This window comes from Oncorhynchus kisutch, linkage group LG19 (assembly GCF_002021735.2).
Source record: "Oncorhynchus kisutch isolate 150728-3 linkage group LG19, Okis_V2, whole genome shotgun sequence".
Lineage (NCBI taxonomy): Eukaryota > Metazoa > Chordata > Actinopteri > Salmoniformes > Salmonidae > Oncorhynchus > Oncorhynchus kisutch.
Window position 1 is genome coordinate 67737738 of NC_034192.2, and position 27546 is coordinate 67765283.

Genomic DNA, 27546 nt, shown 5'->3' on the forward strand with positions numbered 1-27546 from the left:
CCCTTTACTATTCTAACACTAGTAGGCCCTTTACTATTCTAACACTAGTAGGTCCTTTACTATTCTAACACTAGTAGGTCTAAACCTGGCCCTTTACTATAGTACAAAGTTCTCCTTTTGGCATTTACAATGAAGTTGGTACATCAAGCACGATTTCATAGTTTGTTCTTGTTGTCCTGTTCTGAAGTTGAATAGAGAGATACAGTAGCTACTGTAATAAATATGGATGTGCCTTGTAGCCATCATTGTTACACACTGCCATTTCTAATCTTGACTGCTCTAATGTCTAGCTACATAGTATGATGCCCCCCGGCCTTCTCCCTCGCCTCTCTTTTCCCCTCTTCTGCTCTCCTTTCCTCTCCCCCTCTGCTCTCCTTTCCCCTCTTCTGCTCTTCTTTCCCCTCTCCTTTTCTCTCCCCCTGTGCTCTTCTCCTCCCCCCTCTGCTCTCCTCCTCTCCCTCTCTCCTTTCGTATCTCTCTCTCCCCTTTTTTTCTCCCTGTCTCCCCTCCTTTTTTCTCCCTCTCCCACTCCTTTCCCCTCCCCCTCTGCACTTCTCTCCTTTCCTCTCCTCCTCTCCTTTCCCTTCCCCCTCTGCTATTCTCTTTTCCTCTCCCCCTCTGTCCTTACCCCTCCCCCATTCTCCCCCCCCCATTCTCATTTCCTCTCCCCCTCTGCACTTCTCTTCTTTCCTCTCCCCATTCTTCTCTCCTGTCCTCTCCTCCTTTTCTCTCCTTTCCCCTCCCCCTCTGCACTTCTCTCCTTTCCTCTCCTCCTCTTCTCTCCTTTCCTTTCCTCTCCTCCTCTTCTCTCCTTTCCTTTCCCCCTCTGCACTTCTCTTCTTTCCTTTCCCCCTCCCCCATTCTCTTTTCCTCTCCCCCTCTGCACTTCTCTTCTTTCCTCTTCCCCTCTGCTCTGCTCTCCCTGCTTTGTTTGTTTGCCTATTATGGGGGAAATCCTTAACTGAATTGCGTCAGAGCTACGTCAATGGCCTCTCAGTGCATTGATGCTGAGGATAGAGACGCCCATATTAATCTATGGGAGAAGAACGTAAAATCGGTTGCCATATGGTCCTGTCAAACCAACTGTCCCGACCCCGGTGTCTGATCTTCCCCGGGCAGTAGGCGCCGGTGACCCAGATCTGTCTCGTGCCCGACTGTGAAGGCAGAATCTCCGGTGGGTTATCAGCGGGGGGGATTCGGCTTGGAGCAGCGGTCTATCTCCGACTACGATGCCGTTCTCCCAGCCGCACGAACCCTGGGACAAAATGGAGGTGACCAGCGTTAGTAGTGAGGTTAGTTCACTATTATAGCTTCTGCATGGGATGGATGTTTATGTCCCAGCAAAATGTATGAAACTGCGACTGAGACTATATAACGGTGAGACAACATGCATGCTAAAGGAGCAGCTAGGCTAATGCTAGTGGTGCTGCTAAGCTAGCTGGCTAGCTGTCTGCCTGTTCCAGATTATTTATGCGAACTGTGTTTATTTTGAGGCAGCAACTGTTGTCCTTGATGAAATGTATCGGGTTCATATTGGGTTGTTTACCAAGCTGTTGAAACGGGCTGTTTTCACCAGTTCCTTCGGTCTGGAGTGGATGTTAGCTGTTGTTTTGTCCGTTCATTTATCAGGCTAGTAACGTTAACGCCTCAATTACTTGCGGCTGTCACTGCGTTAGCTATAAAGTCAGTCTGTAACTACATCATTTATATTGTTAGGTAAACCATCCGCGTGTTTCGACGTGCTGGGGACTGTTTCCCAGACATGAAACTGTAATGCACTAGTGTTGACGTTGTAGCTGCCAGCAGTCACCGGTCCCACCGCGCCGTTCAGACACGGCTGGTTGGCCGGTCATCATGGCTGCAAGGGTCCAGATTTGGTCAAATTCACGTCAGATTGGACTTGTTATGAGAAGGAGGTGAGGGATAGAGTTAGCTGAAATGCAACAAAATTCTTTTACTTTTGACATTGTATTTTTTTTCATATATATATATATATATATATATATATATATATATATATATATATATATATATATATATATATTACTGCTCAAAAAAATAAAGGGAACACTTAAACAACACAATGTAACTCCAAGTCAATCACACTTCTGTGAAATCAAACTGTCCACGTAGGAAGCAACACTGATTGACAATATATTTCACATGCTGTTGCGCAAATGGATAGAGGCTGGTGGATAGAGGCTGTTGTATCTGGTGTTCCTGGTGGAGGATAGTAGAGGATGGTGTATCTGGTATAGGCTGATGTTCCTGGTGGAGGATAGTAGAGGCTGGTGTGCCTGGTGGAGGATAGTAGAGGCTGGTGTGCCTGGTAGAGGATAGTAGAGGCTGGTGCATCTGGTAGAGGCTGGTGTGCCTGGTGGAGGATAGTAGAGGCTGGTGTATCTGGAAGAGGCTGGTGTTCCTGTTGGAGGATAGTAGAGGCTTGTGTTCCTGTTGGAGGATAGTAGAGGCTGGTGTTCCTGGTGGAGGATAGTAGAGGCTGGTGTTCCTGGTAGAGGCAGGTGTTCCTGGTAGAGGATAGTAGAGGCTGGTGTTCCTGGTGGAGGATAGTAGAGGCTGGTGTTCCTGGTAGAGGCTGGTGTTCCTGGTAGAGGATAGTAGAGGCTGGTGTTCCTGGTAGAGGCTGGTGTTCCTGGTGGAGGATAGTAGAGGCTGGTGTTCCTGGTGGAGGATAGTAGAGGCTGGTGTTCCTGGTAGAGGCTGGTGTTCCCGGTAGAGGATAGTAGAGGCTAGTGTTCCCGGTGGAGGCTGGTGTTCCTGGTGGAGGATAGTAGAGGCTGGTGTTCCTGGTGGAGGATAGTAGAGGCTGGTGTTCCTGGTGGAGAATAGTAGAGGCTGGTGTTCCTGGTGGAGGATAGTAGAGGCTGGTGTTCCGGGTAGAGGATAGTAGAGGCTGGTGTGCATGGTGGAGGATAGTAGAGGCTGGTGTGCATGGTGGAGGATAGTAGAGGCTGGTGTTCCTGGTGGAGGATAGTAGAGGCTGGTGTTCCTGGTGGAGGATAGTAGAGGCTGGTGTTCCTGGTGGAGGATAGTAGAGGCTGGTGTTCCTGGTGGAGGATAGTAGAGGCTGGTGTTCCTGGTGGAGGATAGTAGAGGCTGGTGTTCCTGGTGGAGGATAGTAGAGGCTGGTGGAGGCTGGTGTTCCTGGTGGAGAATAGTAGAGGCTGATGTTCCTGGCAGGGGATAGAAGAGATTGGTGTATCTGGTGGAGGCTGGTGTTCCTGGTGGAGGCTGGTGTTCCTGGTGGAGACTGGTGTTCCTGGTTGAGGCTGGTGTTCCTGGTTGAGGCTGGTGGAGGCTGGTGTTCCTGGTGGAGGCTGGTGTTCCTGGTGGAGGCTGGTGTTCCTGGTGGAGGCTGGTGTTCCTGGTGGAGGCTGGTGTTCCTGGTTGAGGCTGGTGTTCCTGGTTGAGGCTGGTGTTCCTGGTGGAGGCTGGTGTTCCTGGTGGAGGCTGGTGTTCCTGGTGGAGGCTGGTGTTCCTGGTGGAGGCTGGTGTATCTGGTGGAGGATAGTATGGGCTGGTGTTCCTGGTGGAGGATAGTAGAGGCTGGTCTGTCTGGTAGAGGCTGGTCTGTCTGATAGAGGCTGGTGTTCCTGGTTGAGGCTGGTGTTCCTGGTTGAGGCTGGTGTTCCTGGTTGAGGCTGGTGGAGGCTGGTGGTTCCTGGTGGAGGCTGGTGTATCTGGTAGGGGCTGGTGTTCCTGGTGGAGGATAGTAGAGGCTGGTCTGTCTGGTAGAGAATGGTCTGTCTGGTAGAGGCTTGTGTTCCTGGTGGAGGCTGGTGTTCCTGGTGGAGGCTGGTGTTCCTGGTGGAGGCTGGTGTTCCTGGTGGAGGCTGGTGTTCCTGGTGGAGGCTGGTGTTCCTGGTGGAGGATAGTAGAGGCTGGTGTTCCTGGTGGAGGATAGTAGAGGCTGGTGTTCCTGGTGGAGTATAGTAGAGGCTGCTCTGTCTGGTGTATCTGGAGAGAATAGTAGAGACTGGTGTACCTGGTAGAGGCTGGTGTATTTAAAGGATAGTAGTGTCTTGTGTTTCCGGTAGAGTCATATTTTTTGAGATTATGTGGGCTTTATAAATAAATAAATAATAAAATACATAGTTTGAAGTACAAACATCATTGTGGCAATACATATCTTGCAGTAGGACAAAATAATATTAATCTCCAGAGTAGACAGGATAAATGTTGAGGTTTTATGTTCTCTTTACTTCTAAATTAGTCCTGAAGATATAGACCTAGATCTTGACAATATCCAAAACTACTAACAATAAATTCAATTTTTACAAATTCAGCCATTTTAAAATTGTGAAGTCATATCTTTTTACACAATACCACAACTAAGTTTTCCAATTTGGGAGGGAAAGTAGATGAAGCTTTCAATAATTTACTGTGTATTTCAGATGGAATCGAGGCATTACAATGTACCAGAGGACACCAACATAGAGCTCCTTCTGCTACAGTATGTACTTACAGAAAACTCACCTTCCAGATGTGTAGCTGTGAAGACTGAGACGGTGTTCATTCTTTACAGTCTAGAACCTTGGAGAAGGGGAGGGTGCTAAGCTGACGTCTGGAATTGTTTTAAGATAGTCATACTATGGATAATTTTGTTATTTGATTTGGAATTTTAGGACCCTTTCAGGAATCAAAAAATGATTTGATCAAACATTGATGTTCATCTTTTCTACTAAACCACATAGAAACCCATTGAATAACACATTCAGAAATGGCAGAAAGGACAGTCAGAATATAAATAATAAGATACAAGGTTTTGAAGTATCAATATTTTTTACACATTTCACCTCAAAACTACCATCATAATTCCATTTGTTTAAAAAAGACCTGGTACCGGTTACCTTCAGAGGAGTCCTGTGACACTTGTTTGTAGCCCAAACGGTGTGGACACTACCAAACGGTGTGGACACTACCAAACGGTGTGGACACTACCAAACGGTGTGGACACTACCAAACGGTGTGGACACTACCAAACGGTGTGGACACTACCAAACGGTGTGGACACTACCAAACGGTGTGGACACTACCAAACGGTGTGTGTGGACACCAAACAGACATTGGCACATCGACGGTACTGAATTCAGAGAAGTCCCTGAACGGAGAGGTTAGTGTATCTGGTAGAGGCTGGACGGAGAACGGAGAGGTTAGTGTATCTGGTAGAGGCTGAACGGAGAGGTTAGTGTATCTGGTAGAGGCTGGACGGAGAACGGAGAGGTTAGTGTATCTGGTAGAGGCGGAACGGAGATGTTAGTGTATCTGGTAGAGGCTGGACGGAGAACGGAGAACACCATCATGTTCGTGAGAGTCTCCCCTTTCCGTAGAGTGGTCATAATAGATTCGGACGCTACAGATGTTTTTGTGAGAAGATATTCGGGATGTCTCCTGGTCTGACAAACACCACTCTAGTTCTGCCATCTTTCAGCCTGGAAGTGAGACATTGTCAGATGCCTATGTCTTGAGACTCATCCAATGCAAAAAAAAACATATCCCTAGCTTAAACTGACAGATTTTTTTATGAGGATTGTTTTGTTATGCACAGGTGCGTCAATCGACTCTAGGGGGTTTGAATGTTGATCTGACGTCATAATAACAGGGTCATAGCTGCAGTCATTGGCTGTGCTGGAGCAGTAAGACAAACTGTAGACGAACGTCGGGGTGTGAAGTCAGGGGAGGTGCATCTGGGACAGCAGTCGGACACGGTTGTTACCTACGGTTACCCACATCAAGGCTCCATGTACATGGCAGTGTTGCCCTTGTTTGAGTAACTGCAGCGACTTGAGGCGACTTCATAAAAAAGCAGCATTTGTGGGTTCGATTACAGGCTCAAAATGGCCAGAAACAAAGAACTTTCTTCTGAAACTCATCAGTCTATTCTTGTTCTGAGAAATGAAGGCTATTCCATGTGAGAAATTGTCAAGAAACGGAAGAACTCATACAACGCTGTGTACTACTCCCTTCATAGAACAGCGCAAACTGTCTATAACCAGAATAGAAAGAGGAGTGGGAGGCCCCGGTGCATAACTGAGCAAGAGGACAAGTACATAAGAGTCTAGTTTGAGAAACAGACGCCTCACAAGTCCTCAACTGGCAGCTTCATTAAATAGTACCCGCAAAACACCCGTCTCAACGTCAACAGTGAAGAGGTGACTCCGGGATGCTGGCCATGTAGGCAGAGTTCCTCTGTCCAATGTCTGTGTTCCTTTGCCCATCTTAATAAAAAAAATGTATTGGCCAGTCTGAGATATGGCTTTTTCTTTGCAACTCTGCCAGAAGGCCAGCATTCCAGGGTTGTCTATTCACTGTTGACGTTGAGACTGGTGATTTGCGGGTACTACTGGAGTCAGGAGGAGTGGAGACTCTGAGTCAGGCCTTCATGGTCGAATTGCTGCAAAGAAACCACCACTAAAGGACACCAATGATAAGAAGAGACTTGCTTGGGCCAAGAAACACGAGCAATGGACTTTAGACCGGTGGAAATTTGTCATTTGATCTGGAGTCCAAATTTGAGATTTTTGGTTCCAACTGCCGTGTCTTTGTGAGATGCAGTGTGGGTGAACAGATGATCTCCGCATGTGTGTTTCCAGCTGTAAAGAATGGAGGAGGAGGTGTTTAGTGGGGGGTGCTTTGCTGGTGACACTGTCAGTGATTTATTTAGAATTCAAGCACACTTAACCAGCATGGCTACCACAGCATTTTGCAGCGATACGCCATCCCATCTGGTTTGGGCTTAGTATTTGTTTTTCAACAGGATAATGACCCAAAACACCTCCAGGCTGTGTAAGGGCCATTTGACCAAGAAGCAGAGTGATGGCGTGCTGCATCAGATGACCTGGCCTTCACAACCACCCGACCTCAACCAAATGTATATGGTTTGGGATAAGTCGGACTGCAGAGTGAAGGAAAAGCAGCCAACAAGTGCTCAGCATATGTGGGTACTCCTTCAAGACTGGTGAAAAAGCATTCCAGGTGAAGCTGGTTGAGAGAATGCCAAGAGTGTGCATAGCTGTCATCAAGGCAAAGGGTGGCAATATGAAGAATCTCAAATATAAAATATATTTTGATTTAACACTATTGGTTACTTCATAGTTTTGATGTCTAAACTATTATTCTACAATGTAAAAATAAAGAAACACCCTTGAATGAGTAGGTGTTCTAAAACTGTTGACCGGTAGTGAATATTACAGTGCCCTTGGAAAGTATTCAGACACTAACTTTTTCCACATTTTGTTACGTTATTCTAAAATTGATTTTAAATCGTTTTCCCCCTCAATCTACTCACAATACCCCATAATGACAAAGCAAAAACAGGTTCAGAAATTTGTGCAAATGTGTATGTATAAAAATAAATCACATTAACATAAGTATTTAGATCCTTTACTCTGTACTTTGATGAAGCACCTTTGGCAGCGTTTACAGCCTCAAGTCTTCTTGGGTATGGCACTACAAGCTTGGCACAGCTCTATTTGGGGAGTTTCTCTTCTCTGAAGATCCTATCAAGCTCTGTCAGGTTGGATGGGGAGCGCCATTGCACAGCTATTTTCAGGTCTCCAGAGATGTTTGATCGGGTTCAAGTCCAGGCTCTGGCTGGGACACTCAAGGACATTCAGAGACTTGTCACGAAGCCACTCCTGTGTTGTCTTGGCTTTGTGCTTAGGGTTGTTGTCCTGTTGGAAGGTGAACATTTGCCTCAGTCTGAGGTCCTGAGCAGATTTTCATCAAGGATCTCTCTGTACTTTGCACCATTCACCTTTCCCTCGATCCTGACTAGCCTCCCAGTCCCTGCCGTTGAAAAACAACCCCACAACATGCTGCCACCACCATGCTTCACTGTAGGGATGGTGCCAGGTTTCTTCCAGATGTGACGCTTGGCATTCAGGCCAAAGAGTTCCATCTTGGTTTCATCAGATCAGAGAATCTTGTTTCTAATTGTCTGAGAGTCCTTTAGGTGCCTTTTGTCAAACTCCAAGCCGGCTGCCGTGCCTTTTACTGAAGAGTGGCTTCTGTCTGGACAGTCTACCATAAAGGCCTGATTGGTGGAGTGCTGCGGAGATGATTGTCCTTCTGGAATGTCCTCCCATCTCCACAGAGGAACTCTGGAGTGCTGTCATAGTGACCATCCCCGATTGATCAGTTCATCTGGGCGGCCAGCTCTAGGAAGAGTCTTGGTTGTTCCAAACTTCTTCCATTTAATAATGATGGAGGCCATTGTGTTCTTGGGGACCTTCAATGCTGCAGACATTTTTTGGTACCCTTCCCCAGATCTGTGCCTGGACACAATCCTGTCTCTGAGCGCTATGGACATTTCCTTCGACCTCATGGCTTGGTTTTTGCTTTAACATGCGCTGTCAACTGTGGGACCTTATATAGACAGGTGTGTGCCTTTCCAAATCATGTCCAACCAATAAAATTTTCCACAGGTGGACTCCAATCAAGTTGTAGAAACATTAAGGATAATCAATGGAAACAGGATGCACCTGGGCTCAATTTCGAGTCTCATAGCAAAGGGACTGAATACTAATGTGCATTTTTTTATATTTTTGCAAAACAAATTCAAACCTGTTTCTGCTTTGTCATTATGGGGTATTGTATGAGGGAAAACATGTATTTAATCCATTTTAACTAAATGTAATAAAAGTGGTCTGAATACTTTCCCGAATGTGCTGTAGTTGGCAATAGAAGTACATTTTTTTGGTTAGTATCATTTGCATTTAGCTTTATATACAGTGCCTTGCGAAAGTATTCGGCCCCCTTGAACTTTGCGACCTTTTGCCACATTTCAGGCTTCAAACATAAAGATATAAAACTGTATTTTTTTGTGAAGAATCAACAAGTGAGACACAATCATGAAGTGGAACGACATTTATTGGATATTTCAAACTTTTTTAACAAATCAAAAACTGAAAAATTGGGCGTGCAAAATTATTCAGCCCCTTTACTTTCAGTGCAGCAAACTCTCTCCAGAAGTTCAGTGAGGATCTCTGAATGATCCAATGTTGACCTAAATGACTAATGATGATAAATACAATCCACCTGTGTGTAATCAAGTCTCCGTATAAATGCACCTGCACTGTGATAGTCTCAGAGGTCCATTAAAAGCGCAGAGAGCATCATGAAGAACAAGGAACACACCAGGCAGGTCCGAGATACTGAAGTTTAAAGCCGGATTTGGATACAAAAAGATTTCCCAAGCTTTAAACATCCCAAGGAGCACTGTGCAAGCGATAATATTGAAATGGAAGGAGTATCAGACCACTGCAAATCTACCAAAACCTGGCCGTCCCTCTAAACTTTCAGCTCATACAAGGAGAAGACTGATCAGAGATGCAGCCAAGAGGCCCATGATCACTCTGGATGAACTGCAGAGATCTACAGCTGAGGTGGGAGACTCTGTCCATAGGACAACAATCAGTCGTATATTGCACAAATATGGCCTTTATGGAAGAGTGGCAAGAAGAAAGCCATTTCTTAAAGATATCCATAAAAAGTGTCGTTTAAAGTTTGCCACAAGCCACCTGGGAGACACACCAAACATGTGGAAGAAGGTGCTCTGGTCAGATGAAACCAAAATTGAACTTTTTGGCAACAATGCAAAACGTTATGTTTGGCATAAAAGCAACACAGCTCATCACCCTGAACACACCATCCCCACTGTCAAACATGGTGGTGGCAGCATCATGGTTTGGGCCTGCTTTTCTTCAGCAGGGACAGGGAAGATGGTTAAAATTGATGGGAAGATGGATGGAGCCAAATACAGGACCATTCTGGAAGAAAACCTGATGGAGTCTGCAAAAGACCTGAGACTGGGACGGAGATTTGTCTTCCAACAAGACAATGATCCAAAACATAAATCAAAATCTACAATGGAAGGGTTCAAAAATAAACATATCCAGGTGTTAGAATGGCCAAGTCAAAGTCCAGACCTGAATCCAATCGAGAATCTGTGGAAAGAACTGAAAACTGCTGTTCACAAATGCTCTCCATCCAACCTCACTGAGCTCGAGCTGTTTTGCAAGGAGGAATGGGAAAAAATGTCAGTCTCTCGATGTGCAAAACTGATAGAGACATACCCCAAGCGACTTACAGCTGTAATCGCAGCAAAAGGTGGCGCTACAAAGTATTAACTTAAGGTGGCTGAATAATTTTGCACGCCCAATTTTCTTTTTTAAAGTTTGAAATATCCAATAAATGTCATTCCACTTCGTGATTGTGTCCCACTTGTTGTTGATTCTTCACAAAAAAATACAGTTTTATATCTTTATGTTTGAAGCCTGAAATGTGGCAAAAGGTCGCAAAGTTCAAGGGGGCCGAATACTTACTCAAAGCAATGTATATATAATTTTGGTTAACCCGATGACAATGATTTTGAGGTATGAAGATGTTATCAATTAAATGAAGCTTTCACAAAAATGTACATATGAAAACCATAACTTGCACGCACGCAGATTGGTGAAATGGTAAGATAAATTGGCATTCCACATGAGAAAGGCTGCAGTCTCCTCGTGTAGCCTTTTACCGGCAACTTCAGGAATAATGGCAGAATCTGCAAAAGCAAGCAGGAGGAGAATAGTTGGGTCAAGTTTTTTTCTTCTGGTCATCTAGATCTCTAACTCCCTCTTGGGGAATTTGTCTCATTTCATCAAACCATAAGCTTTAAGCATCAGTCAAGCTCAATGCATATTTCTTATGAAACACATAGGGTGTGTCTGTATATGGAAAAATACTCATTTAAAAATGTCCGATTGGTTGAATGAACAGGCGACTTTCGGTGGACTAAGATTTTATTTTGTCGGGAACAGCTCTTGTTGTCACTGACTTAACCAAATTGACCTGCTGGAACGCTCCCATCGTGTTGTGTGTCAGCTCTGTAGATGTTGATGTGTGATTTGTATTGTGTTGATGTGGTTGTTTACTGTGTGTGTGTTCCAGGTTAATGGTCACCAGATCCTGGATGAGCCCATGGACGAGGGAGAGTCTTTTACTCATTGTGTGAGTAACATGGAGCGTGTGTCACTGTGTGAGGAACATGGGGGGTGTGTGTCTCACTGTGTGAGGAACATGGGGGGGGTGTGTGTCTCACTGTGTGAGGAACATGGGGGGGTGTGTGTCTCACTGTGTGAGGAACATGGGGGGGGGGGGGGGGTCTCACTGTGTGAGGAACATGGGGGGGGGGGGGGGGGGTGTGTCTCACTGTGTGAGGAACATGGGGGGGTGTGTGTCTCACTGTGTGAGGAACATGGGGGGGGGGGGTGTGTGTGTCTCACTGTGTGAGGAACATGGGGGGGTGTGTCTCACTGTGTGAGGAACATGGGGGGGTGTCTCACTGTGTGAGGAACATGGGGGGGGTGTGTCTCACTGTGTGAGGAACATGGGGGGTGTGTGTCTCACTGTGTGAGGAACATGGGGGGTGTGTGTCTCACTGTGTGAGGAACATGGGGGGTGTGTGGCTCACTGTGTGAGGAAGATGGGGGGTGTGTGGCTCACTGTGTGAGGAAGATGGGGGGTGTGTGGCTCACTGTGTGAGGAACATGGGGGGGGGTGTGTCTCACTGTGTGAGGAACATGGGGGGGTGTCTCACTGTGTGAGGAACATGGGGGGGGTGTCTCACTGTGTGAGGAACATGGGGGGGTGTGTCTCACTGTGTGAGGAACATGGGGGGGGGTGTGTCTCACTGTGTGAGGAACATGGGGGGGGGTGTGTCTCGCTGTGTGAGGAACATGGGGGGGTGTGTCTCGCTGTGTGAGGAACATGGGGGGGTGTGTGTCTCACTGTGTGAGGAACATGGGGGGGGTGTGTATGTGTCTCACTGTGTGAGGAACATGGGGGGGGTGTGTCTCACTGTGTGAGGAACATGGGGGGTGTGTGTCTCACTGTGTGAGGAACATGGGGGGGGGGTGTCTCACTGTGTCAGGAACATGGGGGGGTGTGTCTCACTGTGTGAGGAACATGGGGGGGTGTGTCTCACTGTGTGAGGAACATGGGGGGGTGTGTCTCACTGTGTGAGGAACATGGGGGGGGTGTGTCTCACTGTGTGAGGAACATGGGGGGTGTGTGTCTCACTGTGTGAGGAACATGGGGGGTGTGTGTCTCACTGTGTGAGGAACATGGGGGGTGTGTGTCTCACTGTGTGAGGAACATGGGGGGTGTGTGTCTCACTGTGTGAGGAACATGGGGGGGGTGTCTCACTGTGTGAGGAACATGGGGGGGTGTGTCTCACTGTGTGAGGAACATGGGGGGGTGTGTGTCTCACTGTGTGAGGAACATGGGGGGGGGGGGTGTATGTGTCTCACTGTGTGAGGAACATGGGGGGGGTGTCTCACTGTGAGGAACATGGGGGGGTGTGTCTCACTGTGTGAGGAACATGGGGGGGTGTGTGTCTCACTGTGTGAGGAACATGGGGGGGTGTGTGTCTCACTGTGTGAGGAACATGGGGGGGGGGTGTGTGTGTATGTGTCTCACTGTGTGAGGAACATGGGGGGGGTGTGTCTCACTGTGTGAGGAACATGGGGGGGGGTGTCTCACTGTGTGAGGAACATGGGGGGGTGTGTCTCACTGTGTGAGGAACATGGGGGGGGTGTGTCTCACTGTGTGAGGAACATGGGGGGTGTGTGTCTCACTGTGTGAGGAACATGGGGGGTGTGCATCTCACTGTGTGAGGAACATGGGGGGTGTGTGTCTCACTGTGTGAGGAACATGGGGGGGGTGTGGCTCACTGTGTGAGGAAGATGGGGGGTGTGTGTCTCACTGTGTGAGGAAGATGGGGGGTGTGTGTCTCACTGTGTGAGGAACATGGGGGGGTGTCTCACTGTGTGAGGAACATGGGGGGGTGTCTCACTGTGTGAGGAACATGGGGGGGGTGTCTCACTGTGTGAGGAACATGGGGGGGGTGTCTCACTGTGTGAGGAACATGGGGGGGGTGTGTCTCACTGTGTCAGGTACATGGGGGGGGGTGTCTCACTGTGTGAGGAACATGGGGGGGTGTGTCTCACTGTGTGAGGAACATGGGGGGGGTGTCTCACTGTGTGAGGAACATGGGGGGTGTGTGTCTCACTGTGTGAGGAACATGGGGGGGTGTCTCACTGTGTGAGGAACATGGGGGGGTGTGTCTCACTGTGTGAGGAACATGGGGGGGTGTGTGTCTCACTGTGTGAGGAACATGGGAGGTGTGTGTCTCACTGTGTGAGGGCCATGGGGGGGGGGGTGTCTCACTGTGTGAGGAACATGGGGGGTGTTTGTCTCACTGTGTGAGGAACATGGGGGGGGGGGGGTCTCACTGTGTGAGGAACATGGGGAGTGTGTGTGTGTGTGTGTGTGTCTCACTGTGAGGAACATGGGGGGTGTGTGTATGTGTCTCACTATGGGGGGTGTGTGTATGTGTCTCACTGTGTGAGGAACATGGGGGGGTAGGTGTGTGTGTGTATCTCACTGTGTGAGGAACATGGGGGGGGTGTCTCACTGTGTGAGGAACATGGGGGGTGTGTGTCTCACTGTGTGAGGAACATGGGGGGTGTCTCACTGTGTGAGGAACATGGGGGGGGTGTGTCTCACTGTGTGAGGAACATGGGGGGTGTCTCACTGTGTGAGGGACATGGGGGGTGTCTCACTGTGTGAGGAACATGGGGGGTGAGTCTCACTGTGTGAGGAACATGGGGGGTGTGTCTCACTGTGTGAGGAACATGGGGGGGGTGTCTCACTGTGTGAGGAACATGGGGGGTGTCTCACTGTGTGAGGAACATGGGGTGTGTGTCTCACTGTGTGAGGAACATGGGGGGTGTGTCTCACTGTGTGTGGAACATGGGGGGTGTGTGTCTCACTGTGTGAGGAACATGGGGGGTGTGTGTCACTGTGTGAGGAACATGGGGGGTGTGTCTCACTGTGTGAGGAACATGGGGGGGGTGTCTCACTGTGTGAGGAACATGGGGTGTGTGTCTCACTGTGTGAGGAACATGGGGTGTGTGTCTCACTGTGTGTGGAACATGGGGGGTGTGTGTCTCACTGTGTGAGGAACATGGGGTGTGTGTCTCACTGTGTGAGGAACATGGGGGGTGTGTCTCACTGTGTGTGGAACATGGGGGGGGTGTGTCTCACTGTGTGAGGAACATGGGGGGTGTGTGTCACTGTGTGAGGAACATGGGGGGTGTGAGTCTCACTGTGTGAGAGGTAGAGGATAGTGTTCCTGGTAGAGGATAGTGTTCCTGGTAGAGGATAGTGTTCCTGGTAGAGGATAGTGTTCCTGGTAGAGGATAGTGTACCTGGTAGAGGATAGTGTTCCTGGTAGAGGATAGTGTACCTGGTAGAGGATAGTAGAGGATAGTGTTCCTGGTAGAGGATAGTGTTCCTGGTAGAGGATAGTGTTCCTGGTAGAGGATAGTGTACCTGGTAGAGGATAGTGTACCTGGTAGAGGATAGTGTACCTGGTAGAGGATAGTGTACCTGGTAGAGGATAGTGTACCTGGTAGAGGATAGTGTACCTGGTAGAGGATCGTGTTCCTGGTAGAGGATAGTGTTCCTGGTAGAGGATAGTGTACCTGGTAGAGGATAGTAGAGGATAGTGTTCCTGGTAGAGGATAGTGTTCCTGGTAGAGGATAGTGTTCCTGGTAGAGGATAGTGTTCCTGGTAGAGGATAGTGTACCTGGTAGAGGATAGTAGAGGATAGTGTTCCTGGTAGAGGATAGTGTTCCTGGTAGAGGATAGTGTTCCTGGTAGAGGATAGTGTTCCTGGTAGAGGATAGTAGAGGATAGTGTTCCTGGTAGAGGATAGTGTTCCTGGTAGAGGATAGTGTTCCTGGTAGAGGATAGTGTACCTGGTAGAGGATAGTGTACCTGGTAGAGGATAGTGTACCTGGTAGAGGATAGTGTACCTGGTAGAGGATAGTGTTCCTGGTAGAGGTTGTGTATATGTTAAATGCAAAAAAAAGATCAAATAAAAACAGAATACATTTAGAATCAGTAGATAGGCTCGGTGCTAAAATCACTTTCCAGATTAGGACTTGAAGAAAAACAGTATTCAGAAATGGGTTTTATGTCCCGTTTCAAAGGTTCCAATTAATGGGGTGACTCTCAGATGTTCAAGGAGAGAATCCGTAGAAGGGGCATGAGAGGTCCCTCAGTCTATTCTAGACTGTAAAGACTATGAGGAGGATTCTGGAGTCGATCCACTAGTTGACTGGAGGCCAGTTCAGTAAGGATGGGGGTGATGTGGGCGGACGTCTTGGTCCTGGTCAGGCTGCACTATTCTGGAGAATGTCTTTATTTTATTGAACCTTTATTTAACTCGCAAGTCAGTTAAGAGCAAATTCTTATCTACAATGACGGCCTACCCTGGCCAAACCCAGACTGCACTGGGCCAGTTGTGCACCCCCCTATGGGACTCCCAATCACGGGCGGATGTGATACAGCCTGGATTCGAACCAGGGGCGGTAGTGACTCCTCTTGCACTGGGATGAAGTGTGTTAGACTGCTGCGCCACTCTGAAGTGATTTGCCCCTGAACAGAGCTGTAGTCAATCCGGGAAAACATTTAGGTGTGGGCTAGTTTCTCTGCATCTGGCTGGGAGAGTGATAGTTTGGCCCGGGCAATGTGTGGATACGGTTTATATGGGCATCACAGGACAGAGAAGGGTCAAAGTTGACTCCCTAGTTGGAGAGGGTGGATGGCTTGACCGTCGATTGTAGGGCAGATGTTCCTGGTGACCTACTTGAATAAGGGGTTGTATGTGCGTATATATTTTGTGTGTGCATGCAGTACTAACTGTTTGTGTGTGTGTGTGTAGGACGAGGTTACGTCATATTCAGAGATCCATATCACCCACCATGTGAAGGAGGGCTGTGAGAAGGCTGACCCGAGGCAGTTTGAGCTGCTTAAGGTCCTGGGACAGGGTTCCTTCGGGAAGGTTTTTCTGGTCCGGAAGGTCACGGGTCCAGATGCGGGTCAGTTATATGCAATGAAAGTCCTCAAGAAGGCTTCGTTGAAAGGTAACAGTCCAGTTATCATCATGCATGTTCTCTCAGATGGTCTCTCGGACACTATGCTCACTTCAATGCTTTATAGATGCATATCATATTGTAGAAACTAATGGCCCTGTTTGTCTGGAATTTCATGTGTGTCTGTGTGTGTGTGTCTGTTGCCCTGTGCCTCGGTCTGTCACCCTGTATCTGTCTCTCTCTCTTTGTCTGTCCAGTCAGGGACAGAGTTCGCACCAAGATGGAGCGAGACATTTTAGTGGAGGTCAATCACCCCTTCATAGTCAAGTTGCACTACGGTTAGTTTGATCTTTAACCCCTGACCCTTCACCTCTACCCTCTCCCCTTCATAGTCAAGTTGCATTACGGTTAGTCACTCTGTCATTGTTCTGACTATAGAGGTGTCTAATGCTTCTTGTCTCTCAGCCTTCCAGACCGAAGGGAAGCTCTATTTAATCCTGGACTTTCTCAGGGGAGGAGACGTCTTCACGCGCTTATCCAAAGAGGTGAGACACCTTTCTACTGCTATAGTCTGTTCTAAATAATATCCCAAGATGATGTTCACTTTGCTTTTGACTGCATTTAAATATATACGGTCAATGGCCAGTTTATTAGGTACACCCATCTACTACTGGGTAGGATCCCCTTTTGCTTCCAGAGCAGTCAGAATTCTTTGGGGCATGGATTCTACAAGATGTCGCGTTCAAACAATGCTAGCGTGTGCCAGGACAACATTCCCCACGCCATTACACCACCCCCACCAGCCTGTACCGTTGACACCAGGCAGGATGGGGCCATGGACTGCTTACGCCAAATCCTGACTCTCAGCACGATGCAACAGGAACCAGGATTCATCGCACCAGGCAATGTTTTTCCAGTCCTCAATTGTCCAGTGTGGGTGATCACTTGCCAACTATAAGAGTGGATCCCGGTGTGGTCGTCTGGATCCCGGTGTGGTCGTCTGGATCCCGGTGTGGTCGTCTGGATCCCGGTGTGGTCGTCTGGAACCCGGTGCAATATCCCATCTGTGATAAGCACCGATGAGTTGTGCATTCCGCGATGCTGTTCTGCACACCACTGTTGTACCGCAGCGTTATTTGCCTGTTTGTGACTCGCCTGTTAGCTTGCACGATTCTTTTCATTCTCCTTTGGCCTCTCATCAATGGGCTGTTTTCGCCCACAGGACTGCCGTTGGCTAGGTGTTTTGTGTTTGTCGCTCCATTCTCGGGTAAACCCTAGGCACTGTTGTGTGTGTAAAAAGGCCAGGAGACCGGCTCCGAGTCGCTTAGGTCACTCGTTTTTCCCATTCTAACGTTCAGTCGAACAGTGATTGAATGGCTCGATGACTCACTGTCTGTAGGAGCTCACCATTATCATGAACGGGGGTGGTGTACCTAATAAGCTGGCCACAGTGTATAATGCTAGAAAGAATATGGCTGTATTTACATGTGTAAATAGTATTATTTATATCATGTTTTGACTAACTGCATTCAGGAATGTAACATTATAATGTGTTGCCTATGACTCTTCCCTCCGAGGCCAGACAGTAAATGTGTCCAGTTCTCACTAGGTTATGTTTACAGAGGAAGATGTCAAATTCTACCTAGCAGAGCTGGCTCTGGCCCTCGACCACCTGCACCATCTGGGCATAGTTTACAGAGACCTCAAACCAGAGAAGTATGTACCATAATCCCTAACACTCCTAGTCTTTCTGCCTCTAACTCTAGTGATTTAAACCCCTACATGGTTGGGGTGTTGCTGGTGACGGGTTAGGGTGGTTGGGGTGTTGCTGGTGACAGGTTAGGGTGGTTGTGATGTTTCTGGTGACAGGTTAGGGTTAGGGTGGTTGGGGTGTTTCTGGTGACAGGTTAGGGTGGTTGGGGTGTTGCTGGTGACAGGTTAGGGTGGTTGGGGTGTTGCTGGTGACAGGTTAGGGTGGTTGGGGTGTTGCTGGTGACAGGTTAGGGTGGTTGGGGTGTTGCTGGTGACAGGTTAGGGTGGTTGGGGTGTTGCTGGTGACAGGTTAGGGTGGTTGGGGTGTTTCTGGTGACAGGTTGGGGTGTTTCTGGTGACTGGTTGGGGTGTTTCTGGTGACAGGTTAGGGTGGTTGGGGTGTTGCTGGTGACAGGTTGGGGTGTTGCTGGTGACAGGTTGGGGTGTTGCTGGTGACAGGTTGGGGTGTTGCTGGTGACAGGTTGGGGTGTTGCTGGTGACAGGTTGGGGTGTTGCTGGTGACAGGTTAGGGTGTTGCTGGTGACAGGTTAGGGTGTTGCTGGTGACAGGTTAGGGTGTTGCTGGTGACAGTTTAGGGTGTTGCTGGTGACAGGTTAGGGTGTTGCTGGTGACAGGTTAGGGTGGTTGGGGTGTTGCTGGTGACAGGTTAGGGTTAGGGTGGTTGGGGTGTTTCTGGTGACAGGTTAGGGTGGTTGGGGTGTTGCTGGTGACAGGTTAGGGTGGTTGGGGTGTTGCTGGTGACAGGTTAGGGTGGTTGGGGTGTTTCTGGTGACAGGTTGGGGTGTTTCTGGTGAATGGTTGGGGTGTTTCTGGTGACAGGTTAGGGTGGTTGGGGTGTTGCTGGTGACAGGTTAGGGTGGTTGGGGTGTTGCTGGTGACAGGTTGGGGTGTTGCTGGTGACAGGTTAGGGTGTTGCTGGTGACAGGTTAGGGTGTTGCTGGTGACAGGTTAGGGTGTTGCTGGTGACAGGTTAGGGTGTTGCTGGTGACAGGTTAGGGTGTTGCTGGTGACAGGTTAGGGTGTTGCTGGTGACAGGTTAGGGTGTTGCTGGTGACAGGTTAGGGTGTTGCTGGTGACAGGTTAGGGTGTTGCTGGTGACAGGTTAGGGTGTTGCTGGTGACAGGTTAGGGTGTTGCTGGTGACAGGTTAGGGTGTTGCTGGTGACAGGTTAGGGTGTTGCTGGTGACAGGTTAGGGTGTTGCTGGTGACAGGTTAGGTGTTGCTGGTGACAGGTTGGGGTGTTTCTGGTGACAGGTGGGTGTTTCTGGTGACAGGTAGGGTGGTTGGGGTGTTTCTGGTGACAGGTTTGGGTGTTGCTGGTGACAGGTTAGGGTGGTTGGGGTGTTGCTGGTGACAGGTTGGGGTGTTTCTGGTGACTGGTTGGGGTGTTTCTGGTGACTGGTTGGGGTGTTTCTGGTGACAGGTTAGGGTGGTTGGGGTCTTTCTGGTGACAGGTTAGGTGGTTGGGGTGTTGCTGGGGCCAGGTTGGGGTGTTTCTGGGTGACATGTTAGGGTGGTTGGGTGTTTCTGGTGACAGGTTAGGGTGGTTGGGGGTGTTCTGGTGACAGGTTGGGGTGTTTCTGGTGACAGGTTGGGGTGTTTCTGGTGACAGGTTGGGGTGTTTCTGGTGACAGGTTGGGGTGTTTCTGGTGACAGGTTGGGGTGTTTCTGGTGACAGGTTAGGGTGGTTGGGGTGTTTCTGGTGACAGGTTAGGGTGGTTGGGGTGTTTCTGGTGACAGGTTGGGGTGTTGCTGGGGACAGGTTGGGGTGTTTCTTGTGACAGGTTAGGGTGGTTGGTGTTTCTGGTGACAGGTTAGGGTGGTTGGTGTTTCTGGTGACAGGTTAGGGTGGTTGGGGTGTTTATGGTGACAGGTTAGGGTGGTTGAGATGTTTCTGGTGACAGGTTGGGGTTTTGCTGGTGACAGGTTAGGGTGTTGCTGGTGACAGGTTAGGGTGGTTGGGGTGTTGCTGGTAACGGGTTATGGTGGTTGGGGTGTTTCTGGTGACGGGTTGGGGTGTTTCTGGTGACTGGTTGGGGTGTTTCTGGTGACTGGTTGGGGTGTTTCTGGTGACGGGTTGGGGTGTTTCTGGTGACGGGTTGGGGTGTTTCTGGTGACAGGTTGGGGTGTTTCTGGTGACAGGTTGGGGTGTTGCTGGTGACAGGTTGGGGTGTTGCTGGTGACAGGTTGGGGTGTTGCTGGTGACAGGTTGGGGTGTTGCTGGTGACAGGTTGGGGTGTTGCTGGTGACAGGTTGGGGTGTTGCTGGTGACAGGTTGGGGTGTTGCTGGTGACAGGTTGGGGTGTTGCTGGTGACAGGTTGGGGTGTTGCTGGTGACAGGTTGGGGTGTTGCTGGTGACAGGTTGGGGTGTTGCTGGTGACAGGTTGGGGTGTTGCTGGTGACAGGTTAGGGTGGTTGGGGTGTTGCTGGTGACGGGTTGGGGTGTATCTGGTGACGGGTTGGGGTGTATCTGGTGACGGGTTGGGGTGTTGATGGTGACAGGTTAGGGTGGTTGGGGTGTTGCTGGTGACAGGTTAGGGTGTTGCTGGTGACAGGTTAGGGTGGTTGGGGTGTTGCTGGTGACATGTTAGGGTGGTTGGGGTGTTGCTGGTGACAGGTTAGGGTGGTTGGGGTGTTTCTGGTGACAGGTTGGGGTGTTTCTGGTGACAGGTTGGGGTGTTTCTGGTGACAGGTTGGGGTGTTGCTGGTGACAGGTTGGGGTGTTGCTGGTGACAGGTTGGGGTGTTGCTGGTGACAGGTTGGGGTGTTGCTGGTGACAGGTTAGGGTGTTGCTGGTGACAGGTTAGGGTGTTGCTGGTGACAGGTTGGGGTGTTTCTGGTGACGGGTTGGGGTGTTTCTGGAGACTGGTTAGGGTGGTTGTGGTGTTTCTGGTGACAGGTTAGGGTGGTTGGGGTGTTGCTGGTGACAGGTTGGGGTGTTTCTGGTGACTGGTTGGGGTGTTTCTGGTGACAGGTTAGGGTGTTGCTGGTGACAGGTTAGGGTGGTTAGGGTGTTGCTGGTGACGGGTTGTGGTGTTTCTGGTGACAGGTTAGGGTGGTTGTGGTGTTGCTGGTGACAGGTCAGGGTGGTTTTGGTGTTGCTGGTGACAGGTCAGGGTGGTTTTGGTGTTTCTGGTGACAGGTTTTGGTGTTGCTGGTAACAGGTTGATATGTTGCTGGTGACAGGTTGGGGTGCTGCTGGTGACAGGTTGGGGTGCTGCTGGTGACAGGTTGGGGTGCTGCTGGTGACAGGTTGGGGTGCTGCTGGTGACAGGTTGGGGTGTTGCTGGTGAACAGGTCAGGGTGGTTTTGGTGTTGCTGGTGACAGGTTGAGGTGTTTCTGGTGACAGGTTTTGGTGTTGCTGGTGACAGGTTTTGGTGTTGCTGGTGACAGGTTGGGGTGTTGCTGGTGACAGGTTGGGGTGTTGCTGGTGACAGGTTGGGGTGTTGCTGGTGACAGGTTGGGGTGTTGCTGGTGACAGGTTGGGGTGTTGCTGGTGACAGGTTGGGGTGCTGCTGGTGACAGGTTGGGGTGCTGCTGGTGACAGGTTGGGGTGCTGCTGGTGACAGGTTGGGGTGGTTGGGGTGTTGCTGGTGACAGGTTGGGGTGGTTGGGGTGTTGCTGGTGACAGGTTGGGGTGTTTCTGGTGATGGGTTGGGGTGTTTCTGGTGACAGGTTTGGGGGGTTGGAGTGTTGCTGGTACCAGGTTAGGGGGGTTGGGGTGTTGCTGGTGACAGGTTAGGGTGTTGCTGGTGACAGGTTAGGGTGTTGCTGGTGACAGGTTATGGTTGCTGGTGACAGGTTAGGGTGTTGCTGGTGACGTTTTGGGGTGTTTCTGGTGACGGCTTGGGGTGTTTCTGGTGACAGGTTAGGGTGGTTGGGGTGTTGCTGGTGACAGGTTGGGGTGTTTCTGGTGACAGGTTGGGGTGTTTCTGGTGACAGGTTAGGGTGGTTGTGGTGTTTCTGGTGACAGGTTAGGGTGGTTGGGGTGTTTCTGGTGACAGCTTGGGGTGTTTCTGGTGACAGGTTGTGGTGTTTCTAGTGACAGGTTAGGGTGTTGCTGGTGACAGGTTAGGGTGTTGCTGGTAACCTGTTGTAATGGGTTAGGGGTTTTTGGGTGTTGTGATGGGTTAGGGTATTTTGGGTGTTGTGATGGGTTAGGGTATTTTGGGTGTTGTGATGGGTTAGGGTATTTTGGGTGTTGTGATTGGTTAGGGTATTTTGGGTGTTGTGATGGGTTAGGGTATTTTGGGTGTTGTGATGGGTTAGGGTATTTTGGGTGTTGTGATGGGTAAGGGTATTTTGGGTGCTGCTATTTACTTTAGAAGACACATTGTCCTGTTGTTGATGGTGATGTTGTTACTGTCGGGAGGTCTGTGAGTTTCTCTACTATACCTACTAATGTGGTTCTCTGTTTTCAGCATTTTGTTAGATGAAGCTGGACACATCAAGTTAACAGGTATGACCTGCTCTCTGTCTGGGCTGTGTGCTGTGGTGCTTCAGGAGATTATGTTGTGTGTTTATGTTTGAGCTAAAATAAAGAGGTGGTTGTGCATTTCAGACTTTGGGTTGAGTAAGGAGTCCGTGGATGTTGATAAGAAGGCCTATTCATTCTGTGGAACGGTGGAGTACATGGCTCCTGAGGTTGTCAACAGAAGAGGACACACACAGAGTGCTGACTGGTGGAGTCTAGGAGTACTCATGGTAAACACACCCACAACTCTATATCACCTGTACCTGTAACCCCAGTCTAATGTCTCTACCTGTACCTCTACATCACCTGTACCTGTAACCCCAGCCTAATGTCTCTACCTATACCTCTACATCACCTGTACCTATAACCCCAGCCTAATGTCTCTACCTGTACCTCTACATCACCTGTACCTATAACCCCAGTCTAGTGTCTCTACCTGTACTTCTACATCACCTGTACCTATAACCCCAGTCTAGTGTCTCTACCTGTACCTCTACATTACCTGTACCTGTAACCACAGTCTAATGTCTGTACCTGTACCTGTAACCCCAGCCTAATGTCTCTACCCGTACCTATAACCCCCAGCCTAATGTCTCTACCTGTATCTATAACCCCAGCCTAATGTCTCTACCTGTATCTAACCTGTACCTATAACCCCAGCCTAATGTCTCTACCTGAATCTAACCTGTACCTATAACCCCAGCCTAATGTCTCTACCTGTATCTATAACCTCAGCCTAATGTCTCTACCTGTACCTCTACATCACCTGTACCTGTAACCTCAGCCTAATGTCTGTACCTGTACCTCTACATCACCTGTACCTGTAACCCCAGCCTAATACCTCTACATTACCTGTACCTGTAACCCCAGTCTAATGTATGTACCTGTACCTGTAACCCCAGCCTAATGTCTCTACCCGTACCTATAACCCCCAGCCTAATGTCTCTACCTGTACCTGTAACCCCAGTCTAATGTATGTACTTGTACCTGTAACCCCAGCCTAATGTCTCTACCTGTATCTATAACCCCAGCCTAATGTCTGTATCTGTACCTCTACATCACCTGTACCTGTAACCCCAGCCTAATGTCTCTACCTGTAACTATAACCCCAGCCTAATGTCTCTACCTGTACCTATAACCCCAGCCTAATGTCTCTACCTGTATCTAACCTGTACCTATACCCCAGCCTAATGTCTCTACCTGTATCTAACCTGTACCTGTAACCCCAGCCTAATGTCTCTACCTGTATCTATAACCTCAGCCTAATGTCTCTACCTGTACCTATAACCCCAGCCTAATGTCTCTACCTGTATCTAACCTGTACCTATAACCCCAGCCTAATGCCTCTACCTGTATCCAACCTGTACCTATAACCCCATCCTAATGTCTCTACCTGTATCTAACCTGTACCTATAACCCCAGCCTAATGTCTCTACCTGTATCTATAACCTCAGCCTAATGTCTCTACCTGTACCTATAACCCCATCCTAATGTCTCTACCTGTATCTAACCTGTACCTATAACCCCAGCCTAATGTCTCTACCTGTATCCAACCTGTACCTATAACCCCATCATAGTGTCTCTACCTGTATCCAACCTGTACCTATAACCCCATCCTAATGTCTCTACCTGTATCTAACCTGTACCTATAACCCCAGCCTAATGTCTGAACCTGTATCTATAACCCCAGCCTAATGTCTGTACCTGTATCTAACCTGTACCTATAACCCCAGCCTAATGTCTCTACCTGTACCTGTAACCCCAGCCTAATACCTCTACATCACCTGTACCTGTAACCCCAGCCTAATGTCTGTACCTGTACCTGTAACCCCAGCCTAATGTCTCTACCCGTACCTATAACCCCCAGCCTAATGTCTCTACCTGTACCTATAACCCCAGCCTAATGTCTCTACCTGTATCTATAACCCCCAGCCTAATGTCTCTACCCATACCTATAACCCCCAGCCTAATGTCTCTACCTGTACCTATAACCCCAGCCTAATGTCTCTACCTGTATCTAACCTGTACCTATAACCCCAGCCTAATGTCTGTATCTGTATCTATAACCTGTACCTGTAACCCAGTCTAATGTCTCTACCTGTACCTCTACATCACCTGTATCTATAACCCCAGCCTAATGTCTCTACCTGTATCTAACCAGTACCTATAACCCCAGCCTAATGTCTGTACCTGTACCCCTACAATACCTGTACCTATAACCCCAGCCTAATGTCTCTACCTGTATCTAACCAGTACCTATAACCCCAGCCTAATGTCTCTACCTGTACCCCTACAATACCTGTACCTATAACCCCAGCCTAATGTCTCTACCTGTATCTATAACCCCAGCCTAATGTCTCTACCTGTATCTAACCTGTACCTATAACCCCAGCCTAATGTCTGTACCTGTACCCCTACATCACCTGTACCTATAACCCCAGCCTAATGTATTTACCTGTATCTAACCTGTACTTATAACCCCAGCCTAATGTCTCTACCTGTATCTAACCTGTACCTATAACCCCATCCTAATGTCTGTACCTCTACATCACCTGTACGTATAACCCCAGCCTAATGTCTCTACCTGTCTGTATCTGTATCTATAACCCCAGACTAATGTCTGTACCTGTATCTAACCTGTACCTATAACCCCAGCCTAATGTCTGTACCTGTATCTAACCTGTACCTATAACCCCAGCCTAATGTCTCTACCTGTACCTCTACATCACCTGTACCAATAACCCCAGCCTAATGTCTCTACCTGTACCTCTACATCACCTGTACCTATAACCCCAGCCTAATGTCTCTACCTGTATCTAACCTGTACCTATAACCCCAGCCTAATGTCTGTACCTGTACCCCTACAATACCTGTACCTATAACCCCAGCCTAATGTCTGTACCTGTACCCCTACAATACCTGTACCTATAACCCCAGCCTAATGTCTGTACCTGTACCCCTACAATACCTGTACCTATAACCCCAGCCTAATGTCTCTACCTGTACCTCTACATCACCTGTATCTATAACCCCAGCCTAATGTCTGTATCTGTATCTATAACCCCAACCTAATGTCTCTACCTGTATCCAACCTGTACCTGTAACCCCAGCCTAATGTCTCTACATGTACCTCTACATCACCTGTATCTATAACCCCAGCCTAATGTCTCTACCTGTACCTCTACATCACCTGTATCTATAACCCCAGCCTAATGTCTGTATCTGTATCTATAACCCCAACCTAATGTCTCTACCTGTATCTAACCTGTACCTGTAACCCCAGCCTAATGTCTCTACTTGTACCTCTACATCACCTGTATCTATAACCCCAGCCTAATGTCTGTACCTGTATCGAACCTGTACCTATAACCCCAGCCTAATGTCTGTCTCTCCTCTCTGTATAGTTTGAAATGCTGACTGGGACATTACCATTCCAGGGCAAAGACCGCAACGAGACCATGAACATGATCCTTAAGTAAGTCAACCACACTGTACTGTTATTGGAGTCAACCACACTGTACTGTTATTGGAGTCAACCACACTGTACTGTTATTGGTGTCAACCACACTGTACTGTACTGTTATTGGAGTCAACCACACTGTACGCTACTGTTATTGGTGTCAACCACACTGTACGCTACTGTTATTGGTGTCAACCACACTGTACTGTACTGTTATTGGAGTCAACTACACTGTACTGTTATTGGAGTCAACTACACTGTACTGTTATTGGAGTCAACCACACTGTACTGTTATTGGAGTCAACTACACTGTACTGTTATTGGAGTCAACTACACTGTACTGTTATTGGAGTCAACCACACTGTACTGTTATTGGAGTCAACTACACTGTACTGTTATTGGAGTCAACTACACTGTACTGTTATTGGAGTCAACTACACTGTACTGTTATTGGAGTCAACCACACTGTACTGTTATTGGAGTCAACCACACTGTACTGTTATTGGAGTCAACTACACTGTACTGTTATTGGAGTCAACTACACTGTACTGTTATTGGAGTCAACTACACTGTACTGTTATTGGAGTCAACTACACTGTACTGTTATTGGAGTCAACTACACTGTACTGTTATTGGAGTCAACCACACTGTACCGTACTGTTATTGGAGTCAACTACACTGTACTGTTATTGGAGTCAACTACACTGTACTGTTATTGGAGTCAACCACACTGTACTGTACTGTTATTGGAGTCAACTACACTGTACTGTTATTGGAGTCAACCACACTGTACTGTTATTGGAGTCAACCACACTGTACTGTTATTGGAGTCAACCACACTGTACTGTTATTGGAGTCAACCACACTGTACTGTTATTGGAGTCAACCACACTGTACTGTTATTGGTGTCAACCACACTGTACGCTACTGTTATTGGTGTCAACCACACTGTACTGTTATTGGTGTCAACCACACTGTACTGTTATTGGAGTCAACCACACTGTACGCTACTGTTATTGGTGTCAACCACACTGTACTGTTATTGGTGTCAACCACACTGTACTGTTATTGGTGTCAACCACACTGTACTGTTATTGGTGTCAACCACACTGTACTGTTATTGGTGTCAACCACACTGTACTGTTATTGGTGTCAACCACACTGTACTGTTATTGGAGTCAACTACACTGTACTGTTATTGGTGTCAACCACACTGTACTGTTGTTGTCTGTACATTCAACTATGTAAAGAAAATAGTATTTAATAAGAATATTTCATTCATGCAGATCTAGGATGTGTTATTTTAGTGTTCCCTTTATTTTTTGGAGCAGTGTATATATATAAACATTCAGTTTACATTGGCGCTTTACGTGCAGTAATGTCATCTTGCCGTTCTCCAGTAAACTTGTTATGGCTAGGAGTCCCTCAGAAGGAACACTCCCTCCCATTCAGCTGAAAAGATGGCACGGGAAATTCAAGAAATATATTTTTTTAATATTTAACTTTCACACATTAACAAGTCCAATACAGCAAATGAAAGATAAACATCTCGTTAATCTACCCATTTTCTCCGATTTCTAAAATGTTTTACAGCGAAAACACAACATATATTTATGTTAGATCACCACCAAATCCAAAAACACACACAGCCATTTTTCACAGCCAAAGATAGTCACAAAAGCAGAAATATAGATCAAATGAATCACTAACCTTTGATTATCTCCATCAGATGACACTCATAGAGCATCATGAGACACCCCCAATAAAGGAGTGGTTCTGCAGGTGGTGACCACAGACCACTTCTCAGTTCCTATGCTTCCTGGCTGATGTTTTGGTCACTTTTGAATGCTGGCGGTGCTTTCACTCTAGTGGTAGCATGAGACGGA

At 48.2% G+C, this 27546-nt stretch overlaps 1 protein-coding gene across 1 annotated transcript in view; it reads left to right on the top strand.

Moving 5' to 3' along the window:
- The first annotated feature begins 873 nt into the window (after nt 1-873).
- Nucleotides 874-27546, top strand: part of rps6kal (ribosomal protein S6 kinase a, like) — a 68777-nt gene continuing 42104 nt past the window's right edge. Inside the window, exons 1-9 of the mRNA XM_031797687.1 lie at nt 874-1292; nt 10957-11016; nt 15801-16002; nt 16209-16289; nt 16417-16496; nt 17561-17667; nt 22148-22185; nt 22288-22430; nt 25605-25675. Coding sequence (XP_031653547.1) covers nt 1230-1292; nt 10957-11016; nt 15801-16002; nt 16209-16289; nt 16417-16496; nt 17561-17667; nt 22148-22185; nt 22288-22430; nt 25605-25675 — 845 coding nt within the window. The 5' untranslated portion in view covers nt 874-1229. The remainder of the gene's footprint in view (nt 1293-10956; nt 11017-15800; nt 16003-16208; nt 16290-16416; nt 16497-17560; nt 17668-22147; nt 22186-22287; nt 22431-25604; nt 25676-27546) is intronic.